The sequence below is a fragment of the Panicum virgatum genome, chromosome 1K, assembly GCF_016808335.1.
Source record: "Panicum virgatum strain AP13 chromosome 1K, P.virgatum_v5, whole genome shotgun sequence".
NCBI lineage: Eukaryota > Viridiplantae > Streptophyta > Magnoliopsida > Poales > Poaceae > Panicum > Panicum virgatum.
In genome coordinates this window covers 34,792,613-34,805,268 of record NC_053136.1, presented here as the reverse complement: position 1 = coordinate 34,805,268, position 12,656 = coordinate 34,792,613, and the positions used below count along the sequence as shown (strand labels likewise).

Genomic DNA, 12,656 nt, shown 5'->3' with positions numbered 1-12,656 from the left:
AGATGATCTACATTTTGAAATGGAGGGAGTAGCAAATTTAGGATTGGGAAGGAAGTGTTTGGAACACAAACTACTCTTCACTAGGAAACCTGTGGATTTAAAATTTTTGGAAAATCGAGTAACTTGTTTGAAGTCGGGGCCTTACCATGGATCATACGCATGACTTGGAAGAAAAAGCCCGATGAGCCGACCAGACAGTGAATTTCGCATCTTGACCACACGACGGACCTGATTCTCCCGTCGAGCAATGGCGTGATCTTTTTTTTCTTCTATTTCCGTCGTGAATCTAACTGTTTCTACGGTACCCGTCATATCGAATGGTTAGACACATGTATTCAAAAAATAACTAATTACACAGTCTAAGTGATTAGCACAAGATGAATTTTTTAAACATAATTAGTTCATAATTGGATATTGTTTCTCAAGTAATAACGAAAAACACAGCCTAAATTGGACCTAGGCCTATGCCTAAAGTAAGTAGTATTTGCTGCCTCCCGTAGTGCTTCAATTATGCTACTAGAATAAGATTCTCTTACCAGCGTGATCCCGCCTCGTCATAATGAGGAGCCTGGTGGTGGGGGACAAAAAGACAAAACTGTGATGCCGCAACTCTGACAAACCAATCGGCCGATGAGTTGATCAACATGGCCATCAGGCCATGGTGTCCGGTGTCATGCTCCCCTTTCTCCGTCTAGCACTATGCCAGTCTCGTTTCCAGCAAGTTGAAGCCGTTAGTTGTAGTTTTTATCAACGTTATTTTGTATAAGAGCGGTTTACCATATATAGCAGATTAGGAGGTATGTTAGTACATAGTTGGACTATAGTTCTAAATAGCATGCTATAGCGGCGCTATAGCGTTTGGAGAGGATCCGCAACGGACTATAGTTCTATAGCGTGCTATAGCAGGGGTTTAGTGGAATTTTGGATTGTTACCACTAAAGCCTATGATCCGCTATTTAGAACCTTAGAGTTGGACAGGGCATCTTGCATCTTGTTTATACAAAGGGATTAAACACCGCGCAACGTAGAATGAACTGGTCAGTGTATCCATGTATTGCTTGCATATATACTCTACTCTACAAACCACAAAGACTACGCGACCATTCGTATCCTAAAAATCGTACGGCGTGACGAAACCTTCCGGGCGGAGCGGCATGAGGAACGCCCGCACCGGCGGCTCGGCGCCGGCGCCGGCGTCGGCGGGGCCAGAGCCCTTGGGCAGCGCGGCGAACAGCGGCTGCCGGCACGTCGGGCATGTGGACCGCGCCAGCAGCCACCGGTCGACGCAGCGGACGTGGAAGCCGTGGTTGCACTTGGGCAGCACGCGGACGCGCTCCCCGGGCTCCAGCTCGCCCAGGCAGATGGCGCACACGGGCCCGCCGCCGCCGCCGGCCGCCTGCAGCGGCAGCAGCCCCGCCGAGTACACCAGCGTCGGCATCGCGCGCAGCGCCTTCCGCCGCGCGCCCGCCTGCGCCAGCCGCGCCACCGGCAGCCCCGGCTCCCCCGCGGCCGCCTGCTGCCGCCGCCGCGAGCCGCCGGGCGCCGGCATCCGGGTCGAGCACCGGAGCGCGCACCGCACAATGGAGTTGAGCCCCAGCGCGCAGATGAGCGCGAACAGGAGCACGGCCAGGATCATGACCACGTTCGCGTCGAAGCTGTTGCCGGCGCCGTCGGCCGCCGGAGGAGCTGCTTCCTGCCCGTGCCCGGCCACCACCTGGCTCGCGGCGGCATTCTCCCCGTAGATGCGCAGCAGCAACGCCCTCCTCGAGAACACGTACCCTTCTTGCATGCCTGCTTCGATCACCTCCACTCGTGATACCTCTCTCTGACGCCAACTCTTCCTTCCCAGTTGATCGAATTCGATCCGTTTCTCTTGTCTACACTCTACAAAGGCAGGCACTTCTGTAACTCTGAAATATGCAAGAATGTAAGAGTAAGTTTCTGCCGTGCTGAACTGGAAGCGGTATATATAGGCAGCAAGATTGCAGGCAGCAGTAAGATTTGGTGTGAAGCTGCATATAGTTTTTTTTTTCTTTGCCATGAGTGTCACCATCACCTTCACATGAGGCAGGGAGCCAATGGAAAGGCCACAAGGTTATCGAGCACTAGGAAGGGAGCTGGGTGTGAGTGTGTCTAGCTGGTAGAGCACCAGATCTTGTCTGCCTGATCATGGGTGTAAAGCAGGATAAAGAGGCTTAGCACACATGCAGCAAAGAGATGGGATTAGAAGAAAAAAAAAAGAAAGGGAGATCAGGGCACTGAATTATTTGTGTAGTGTTCCACTCTTTTGCAGGCCATGTGGCATGTGGGGGAGGCTGTATCTTTGACCTTTGCTACTGCCCGCCTTATTGTGTGGTTCATGGCCTAGTGGACTCTGGTCAAACTCTGGTTCAGGCATCTGAACTCATCGACATGGTCAACATACAAGAGGGCATAGCAAAATTGCGAGTTCTGACTTTTGAATTCCGACTTCTTTCAAGGTTAGACTTGTTATAGCATCTGAACAGATTAATGAAGAGGGAAGTCGTCAAATATGCAAGATTTTTCACATGATTTCTCTTATGTGTTGTGTGTTCTTCCTGCTGAATTCACTAAACGAATTGGAGAAGATATATGGTAAATGCATGCCATTCTGTATTTCTGTGACACTAGTGCCTTATTGTACCGGTTATAGGAAACATCCTTCCACTTGATAAAAAGAAGGGCCCGGGTGAGATATAATGGTCCAAGAAAGTTGAACCTGACCAGTCCAAGAATTGACAGTAGACAGTAACACACACCTACCTTGAGGTAAATTATATCCTCGAGAGCAATCATGAGGCTGTAAAATAACGAGACATGAAGCATGTGAAGCACAATGGTGAAGCTGATGAATCAACTGGTAACCACTCACAAAACACACTGTATATATCGATTGGCTACTTCCGATCCCATCCACTTTGAACGAACCAGAAACGACCGGCCAGTTCGAGCTTGCAACTCCTGAACCCTGACGCTTCTCGACCTTTGCTTTCAAGAATGGTTCCAGGTCAGCTCCAACGATGACCTTATTGAGACTTTGCTCGACTCGGTCGATGATCTAGAGCAGTTTCATGGTGGTTTCATTGAAGGAGCATTGAGAACCTTTGATCATCTGATGTGTAAAGAAAGTAGCAACTGAAATAGATCAGAAGACAAACAGAAGAGAAAAGGGTTTTCTAGTATCCTTGCAGGCTACTAGTCTCTCAAGCTTATGATGTCCAGTCTAGTCGTGCTAAAATGCAGCTTCAGATTTATTCTTTTGGCCTTAGTTTCTCATGAAATGATCATTTTCATATGTGACTATATCCACTATCAAGGAAGCTAGAGAATGTTTGTCCACATTGTCGATCAACGTGTATGCCATGACGCTGCCTCTGCAGAATGTAAAAGGACAAAGCAGAATCCAGAGACTGATGAACAGAGTACGGATAACTGATGGAAGGAAAGCGATAGGGGAATTCACATCTTCACATGCGAAATGGCAACGCGACATCCATTCTGGGACTTCACTGCCGCACACCTCATCAGCTAGGTGCCCAGGCCTATAGGTGCCTAGGTGTAGGCGAAACTGGAATGAGGGAAAAGCACCACCATCTACAATATCAAATTGTTTTCATTAAATCCACTGTGAAATATGTATTGATAGTGTATTTATTTGGTATGATAGATGTTAATATAAGTATTTTTCTACAAACTTTGTAAAGTTAGAAAAATGACTTATACAAAGCAAAAATGGAATTATGATTCGAATAAAGGGAGAACAAAACTTCTACCACGTCTTAAGAAAAAAGTAAAAACAGATAAGCATGCCGAAGTAGCTTAGCAGATGCAGGACCCAATTCATCCCCATACATCTAATCCTTTACAAATCCCAACAAACATTGATGCAGCAGTTGTGGGCTTGTGGCAAATCTATGTCACATACACTTAAAAAGATTATCCTTCCAGTATTCTGGCATGGCCAACGACGAGGAGCGAAATGGTAAGCACACTCAGTGGTTGAGAGGGTCCACATGCTCAAAACTTGATCCGAAAGGTAGAGAGAAACCCAATACACGGACCAAATAACGACAGTAATCAAAGCATAAAGGTAACCAAAATACTGAAGTTACGGCATTAACCTTTCCTTGATATCTCATTCCATACTCTACAAAATATTGTCTGTTGGTGATCCTTTTCCTGGTTATTGAAAAAAATATGGCAATTTTAATGTTAACAGATTTCACAAACGTGTATCCTACTCGGAGAGGGCTCTCTATCTACGCTTATCGCGAGACCCCTCCTAATCACCGTCCATCATATATCCCACGGGCTGGGCATTCCACGCGAGCCCCACGGCTGCGGATGCGAGAGCTGGCCCCAAATTGTTTTTGAATTTTTGGGAGTCGCGCCTGTTGTGTCGGTCGCTGCGGGGGTGGCCCCACCTGGAAGTGGCAACGCGCTGCTTCAGCGGCGGACGAGAGCAACGGGCTCCAAAATGATTTGAATCTGGGGAGTCGTGCTGAGGATAGAGAAGACCATTTCGTTTATCTCCCCATCAGTTTTTCTCCCTCCCCTTTATTTCTCGGTTCAGTTGCTGCTCCGGTGGTATTTGGGTGGCGATTTCGGTGGAGAGTGTGGAGGCGAGGGAGGCCAGGCGCGACACCACGGCGGAGGGAAGCGACGCGCGGGCTGGATCCACGGCGGAGGGAGGCGTGGTGCTGCCCGGATCCACGGCGGAGGGGGGCGAGCCGCGGCTCGAACCCACGGCGGAGGGAGGCGAGCCGCGGCCCGGATCCACGGCGGAGGGGGGCGAGGCATGGGTCGCGGATTCAACGCGCCACTACTACTCGGCGGAGAGGTAGGCGAGGCGCTAGCAGCGGAGGCGAGGCGGCCCACGGATTCGGCGCAGAGGGAGGAGAGAAATCGGCAGCAGAAGCGCGGAATCGGTGCGCTACTGCTCATCGGCAGCGGGATTCCACGGGCCGCCTCGCCGGGGTGAGTCAACGCGCTTCGATCCAAGGCAGAGGGAGGGGAAGGCGTGGCCAGCCAAGCTGACGCGCCGCTTCTCCCCGGTTGGGAGCCCACGCGCCGCTCCTCGCCAGCGATCCTCCACTCACCGCTGCTCGCCGGTTGGGAGTCGACGCGCCGCTCCTCGCCAGCGGTCATCCACGCACCACTGCTCGCCGGGGGAGTCCGCGCGCCGCTCTTCGTCAACTATCTTCCCCCACGTTGTCGCTTCATAGGTGAGTCCACGCGCCGCACCTCGCCGACGGAGGGCAGGAGACGCGCCGCAGCATGGGCCAACGGTTCCACACCCTTCCTGTCTTTGTCACGCCGCATCACATTGTTCTTGTTTATTGTTCTTTACTGTCTGACTACTTGTGTGCCAATTTGCCAATATTGTCTGCTTGCTTGTGTTCTTGTTTATTGTTCTTTACTGTCTGTTTGATTTGGCTAAGTAGCCTGTTACTATATGATTAAGAAAATAATAGGATATGATTTGTATATTCTTTTGAGGACAATAATTTGCATACCTGAACATTGTTCCTCACTGTTTTTTCTGCTCTATAATGCTTTGTTGTCAGTACATTCAAAGTAGTAGCAAGTAAAATTTGGTGATTCTCCTGCAACCTCCTTGGCTATTGTATTTATTATACAAGAAATTGACTTTGAGTGGATTTTTGAATAGATGATACATTGTATGCTTATGGATTTTGCCATTTTGGTCAACTTCTCTTAACTTTTTGGTCTCAAATTGTTGACAAACTGTTTCATGATTGGAGCGCGTATCACATTACCTTGTGCAATCACATTAGTGCTAACAATTGTGGTGCTATTCAAATTTATACCTGTAATAACAGTACCTTCGCATCTGATAGAAGTATAGAACAATTTGAGACTTTTTTGTTGTTGTGTTTTTTAGTCCCCTGATTTAACTAAAACATCATGTATCTTATTCTTTTATCTATTTTTTTTCAAATAGCATGCATTGTGTCACTACAGATCTAGTTTCAGAAAGTACCTGGTCATTTATTGACATGAGTTAGAAAGTAAACTTGCCCCTGATTTGCAGCACATACAAAATAACTTATCATTATCTTACATGAGATAGAGAAGTAACTTCTACATGATTTGGAACATGTAGGAAGTAACTAAACATACATTTTAATCAGATAGGAAGTAACTTGCCCCTTATTTGAAATTGATTAGAAAATAACTTATCAATAAATGTACAAGACAATAAATTAGTTTTTTCATAATAATTGATGTTTTTTATTAATATCTGTTTTTCAGGAAAGCTGTTTTTTAAAGAAATACTTTTTTGTACGCACCATGAAATCAACTCGTAATCCTGCTTGCAATGAGGAAGAGCAGTCCACCAGTAAAAATCAAGATAACAAATTGAAGGGAAAGCTCAGGCCAATCCCTATCAGGATGAAAAAAGTAAATCAAGGTACTTCTACTGTTGGTGATGAACAAATGCCGAAGAAGAAGCTTCAGGTTTGTTCCTATCACATGTTGCCAGTTTTTTCTTTTAAACTTCACACCACTACAGCTAGTATCTCATGTTTGTAGGGGTTGTTATCTAGTTGTTTTATTTGGCTGGTTTGTTCATTTTTTTAAGTTGCTAGTATTCACACTGGTGTTTAATGCTGCTTGTCATGCACACACACATGTGGCTGCCACACTACTTTAATATTGAGCTAATTTGTCTTACATGATGCAAATGACAATCCAAGTTATATTCTGGTAGCATGATTTCAAAGACCAAATTCAACATATAATTTTTCTTGAACTTGGAAATTCAGGAGTGTGATGCATTTTGCTAGTTTTTAGGTGCTTGATTTATTTGTCTGATTGGAAAAGGTTGTGAAACTCACTAACTCAGAGAATCAAAGACCAAACTGCTTTTTATGTCTCTAACTATTTTGTACCATGTATTTTTTCTGTCATATGCAGCACGAGAACAACCGTGGTTCCCCAATGATGCTGGTGAAGCTGTACTCTCATATGTCTAATAATCAACGTCGATTGATTGATGATGCCGGCTTTGGGGGTCTACTCTCACAACTTTTTCCAGACCTGTGCCAGTGGTTATTGGATTGTTACGACCCTGAATCATCAGAATTGTTGTTATCTGGAAGAGGTAGAATACCTATTACAGAAGCAATTGTGCACAGAGTTATGGGCATTCCAAGGGGCAGCAAGTTAATAAAGTGTGAAATTGATGCATCTGCAAGCTCTTTCATGCAAAATGAGTTTGATTTTACAAAAGGGAATCAACCAAAGATTTCAGAACTCCTCAACTCACTAAAGATGAATAAGAGTGACAACCCAAAGTATCTCAGGACATGGGCTCTTTTTGCTGCATGCTCGGTTATAACTCCAACTTTCAGTACCAAGGTCAGCCCAAGACTGTTTTCAGCTGTTGTTGATTCAAAAAAAATCTGTGAACAAAATTGGTGTGAGCTAGTGATCCGGAATTTGAAGCTAAGCCGTTCATCTGATCCCAAGAAGCACTCATTCAAACCATGCCTGACATTCCTAATGGTAATATTTCTTACATTTTTCTTTCCATCATGTAGCAATCCAGTTCAGTACAATTGTACTCTTTTCCAAACATGCAGAAAGTTACTTGTTATATAATGGTCTAATTCATTAGAGCATGTAACTTGTTCCTGTTCCTATCACATAGGAAGTAACTTTGCGATATTTTTATGTGCACATACAAAGTTTTTTTTACCCATGGTATGAAACACATAGCCAGTACCTTGTCATAATTTTGCATGTACACACAAAATAACTTATTACTGCTTTTTTCAAACACATTGCAAGTAACTTTTTCCCATTCATAAATTATATACATATATATGCCCGGTGATCTACTGATGTGCCACAGCATTAGTTCTATTTCTTTTGAGTTGGTGTGCTCTATTTTATTTCTTTATATCCTTGCAGGTCCTTTACCTAGATTCATTGGATACTGGATTCAAGAGGATATCAACAAGAGGGTGCCGTGTTTCTGTTTGGACAACCAAGCTTGCGATAAAAGCGATTGCCAAAGATACTAAACCTGATGGAAGTTTTGGGGCCTTGCAGGTTTGTCATTTTGTCAATTACATTCATTTTCCTTTCTTCTCTTTTGTAATATTTTTCATATTGTGTACTAAACCCTTTTATCAGCTGAAATCGGAGTTTACTGGGCAAGACAACATCCTTTTCGGCCACCATGTTCCACTAGAAGATTTTATCAACACTCATGTCCATGAGAGTTTTGGAAACCAGGTATGAAAAGTGTGCTTTCTTATTGTTCCCTTTCCAGTTTTTTTACCCTTTTTTTTCTTATACCAATGCATGTGTAACTGTATTTGGGTTACATTTTTTCTAGGAACGTTTGAGAGCAAAGCGAGTTGTGCAACAAATGTGCAGTGGCTTTTCAAATCTTGTTAGCAAATTTCTTCTGGAGTTTTACCAGCCACATGACGAACAATCTGATGACAATGCAAACGAAATGGAAGATGCTGAAATTGTTGAAGAAGAAGTAGAAGATGACGAAGAAGAAGAAGAAGAGGAAGAGGAGGACAAGGAGGAAGAAGAAGAAGACGAAGAAGAAGGAGAAGAAGGAGAAGTGGGAGGGGGAGGAGGAGGAGGAGATGTTGATGAAGAAGATTGCGAAATTCATGATGCTGCAGATGCTAATAGATATCTTGGATTGCACTGGGTATCTGAATCTAACGAGCCTACAATCTCTGAGGACATAGGTGATTCTTTTTTTTTTGTATTGTTTTTCTGAGTATCTAAACTTATATTTTGCATTCTCTGTGTTTTTTTTCAAACATTGATATTGTTAGTTTTTTTTGGTAGCCAACAAAATGACAAGTGTGCATTTGTTATCAATATAAAAAATAACTCGTTTCCTTTATCCATTTTTTGCACCTGCAGGAAGCAGTACATTTTGACTCTTATCAAAATTCCATATTTTGCCGGATGGTGATCTTCCATATTTTCTACACCAGAGCTTGTATTAGGGGGAGGGGTGTGGGGACATGATAGACTTTTATGCGCGCAGCGTGCGTGCGTGCGTGCGTGTGTGTGTGTGTGTTGCAGAGGTAGTGATATGTATATATTTGCTGTTTGGATGTGTTATATTAAACTTTTTATTATTCCATCAAAAGCATTCTTTGTGTGTCGATGTAAATTGTCTATTTTCAGAAATGTTGATTTTTTTATTATCTCTCTTTGCCCCCCAAATGCTTACTATATTAGAACCATAATTAACTTGTAATTAACTTTGCATATACAATTGTAGAAAGTATTTTTTTCTTGTAATTTTAACATATGTTGGAAGCAAAATTTTCTTGTTCAAAGTAACTCCTATTTAATACGAAGTAACCTTCCTATTTTCTTAATTAATAGCAAGTAACTTTTATGATTTTCATAATTATGAAAAATAACTTGACATACTCTCCATTCTATTTTTTATATGTGCTAGGTGTTGCACCAACTTTTTTGGACAAGCAGAAGAAATCTGACTTTTGCGTGCCTTTGGACAACGAAGAGCAACAAAATATCAGTGTTCCATTGGACAATGCAAACCAACCAAACATCAATAATCCTTTGGATAATTCAGGTATTTCAGTCAATAATGAAGCTCAACATACATGCACTATCTTATATAAGTGTACTAGCACAAATTTTTTTGCACCTTCTGATATTTTTTTCTATATGTACCTCTTTTTTTCTTTCAGGTGTTGATAAAGATCAGTATACTCAAGATGAAGTACCAGAAACACAAGATGCTGAAGCTCAACAAGGTAAAAGAAAATTTGTTGCTGTTTTTTTTGTAGTGATATGTATCTATTTGCTGTTTTTTGGATGTGTATCTATTTTGCTGTTTGTTGAACTTGTATTATCACTACATAAATAGTAAGCAATTTTTCTTGTCGAAATTAACTCCTACTGATTAGGAAGTAACCTTCCTGTAGTCTCACTTAATAGCAAGTAACTTCTATGAATCCTGAAAATGATGAAAAGTAACTTGACATATTTTTTACCTTCTATTTTTATATGCGCTAGGTCTTGCACCAACTTCTTTGGACACGCTGAAGAAATCTGACAATTATGTGTCCTTGGACAATGAAGACCAACAAAACATTAGTGCTCCATTGGACAATGCAAACCAACCAAATATCAGTAATCCTTCGGAGAATATAATGGAATTAGATATTTTTTGTTCACTAATGAAGATCAGCATACATGCACTATCTTATATATGTTTACTAGCACAATTTTTTTTTACCTTCTGAAATTTTTTCTATCTGTACCTTTTTTCTGTCAGGTGTTGATAAAGATCAGTATACTCAAGATGAAACACCAGAGACACAAGATGCTAAAGCTCAACAAGAAACAGGGGCACATTTTGTTGAAGAAGATCCACTTGTTGAAGATAGGACTCAAGCCTCAATTGGTAGTTTTATCAGCTTGGCTGATCCAACACAATTAACTCAACTTGCATCACACTCCATACATGACCTAAGTGCAGGTAATTTACTTTGGTTCTCTCACCCCATTTTTCATCTTTTTCTTGCACTCAACTTCCTTTTTATATTTTCAAATATTTTTCAATAGGAGTTATGCATCCTGTACTTGAAGTTGTTGCCAGCATTCAGTCAATATATTTACATACAACCCTTGTCGATAATGTTCTGACCCCAGATTTTGGAAGCCCTCAAGTTGCTGGCATTGATTTAGCAGAAACAATACCTAAACTGTTAATGCACAAGAGAACTGTTCTTTTTTTTTTTCACATCAAAACTGTTCTTACATGAATCTGCCGATAGGATGTAAGTTCTTTGTGCAATAACAAGCAATAAAATAACATCCACATAGATCCCGTTTTACATGGTTATCCATCTTACTTTTTGCCCAACCTATTATCACATTTGTTTGTTGTGTGTTCATTTGAACCACAAATACGACATTTGATATTCTTTGGCTTCCCTTGCAGATTAAAACCTGGCTTGATTCTAGTAGACACTGGCCTTTCTTTTGGTTTAGAAGCAGGGGGGTCATTCACATCTAAACTTGATGTTTGGTCTTGATTGGTGTTACCCTGTGTTGCTACAATCTTTTGTCTCTTTGAATTCTTTTCCTTGAATGCAACCACATCTGTTTTGATCTCAATCAAGTGCTTTCTCACAATTTCTGTAGTCTTCTCGTTTGTGCTAGCTTCCTTTGCAATCTTCCCAAACTCATTGCACAGGTCAGCGTATCTGATAGTTTTCAGTGCTTGCTACTGCTTGGGTTGTGCGCTCTCATTCCCTGTTTCATTCTCTGGTTGCTTTTGTGCTTCATTTGCAGCAGATGCATTAGGAATCATTCCAACCTCATTAGACCACCTTCGCAGTAGGTATTCTTGTGGAATCTCGTCAATATATACCTATGTCATAATTTTTAGTATATGACAGCAAACAATCCCATCTCTCTTCATCTTCGAGCATTCACAAACATAGCTTTTGCTGTCCACATCTGCAAAAACTTTGTACTCTCTTGTACCATAACCAAACACAAAACCCTTGGTAGGTACAAGTGTGTAGGTATATCCAGACACATTTGTGATTTTGTAGCTAGTCGAAAGTTTTAGCTCACGTTGGAACTTGAAGTATATTGATCTTGTGTAAAATTTGCACACTTGCTCTTCAAAAGGATATCCACTGAACAACCCACTCGGAACTTTCTCTGATGATGTGAATTCATTTTCATCTTCAACGCTCGTTATCTTTTCTTGAATCTTCACATATTGTTGCACAAAATTCAGAATACTCATTTGAGGATTCACATACCGTTTAAGTACAGCATTAAACCCTTCACTTCGAGCAGTGCTTTGCAAGAATGGGAAGAAGGATTCCATGTAGTATGCTGGTATATACAGCCTCCTCAGTTCATATAGAAACTGCAGATGCTTATTCTCATGTGCTTTGTACTTCTCTATTACAGCTGCCCACCTTGCCTCATACTCAGCCTCGCTCACGCTATAATCCATACATTCATTCAGTTCTGAAGCAGGCCCAGGTTTGCTAGTTAAGTAAGACCCCAGAGGCCCCTGGACTTTGTTGACTATATGCCACCTACAATTTCTGTGAATTGTATTGGGAAACACTGCAGCAATTGCCGCGCCCATGGCTTGGTCCTGATATGATATTATTGTGGAAGGAGCTACATTTTCCATTGCATCTTGGAATTTGTTGAATAGCCAAGTGAAACTCTCTATTGTCTCATCCTTCATGAAGCCACACCCCATCTGAATCGACATCCCATGATTATTTATGCCAATGAATGGAGCAAACGGCATTTTATATCTATTAGTCATGTATGTCGTGTCAAATGATACACAATCTCCAAATTCCTTGTATGCTGCCCTAGCTGCTCCGTTAGCCCAAAATAGATTTCTCACTTGATCATTTGCATCTAGATCGATCTTGTAGTAGAAGTTTGGATCATTCTTCTTCAACTCCTCAAAGTAGCTCAGTGTCTCTGCCATATCTTTGTATTTTGTTCCTCTCCCCAGCTTTGCTTTGTAGTTGCTTATATCCTTGCTGTTGAACAAAGCAAACTTATGCCCCCCATATATCTCTGCCATGATTTGCATGACC

The 12,656-nt window shown here is 42.3% G+C and overlaps 1 protein-coding gene across 1 annotated transcript; it reads right to left on the bottom strand.

Moving 5' to 3' along the window:
* Positions 1-970: 970 nt before the first annotated feature.
* LOC120704099 (RING-H2 finger protein ATL78-like) lies at positions 971-2,117 on the bottom strand. The gene has a single exon (XM_039988350.1). It carries the CDS (start codon positions 2,051-2,053, stop codon positions 1,112-1,114), a length of 942 nt encoding a protein of 313 aa, XP_039844284.1. The 5' UTR covers positions 2,054-2,117; the 3' UTR covers positions 971-1,111.
* Positions 2,118-12,656: the final 10,539 nt, after the last annotated feature.

Coding starts and splice junctions, on each gene's coding strand:
- LOC120704099 (XM_039988350.1), bottom strand. CDS start 2,053: ATGGTGACACTCATGGCAAAGAAAAAAAAAACTATATGCAGCTTCACA.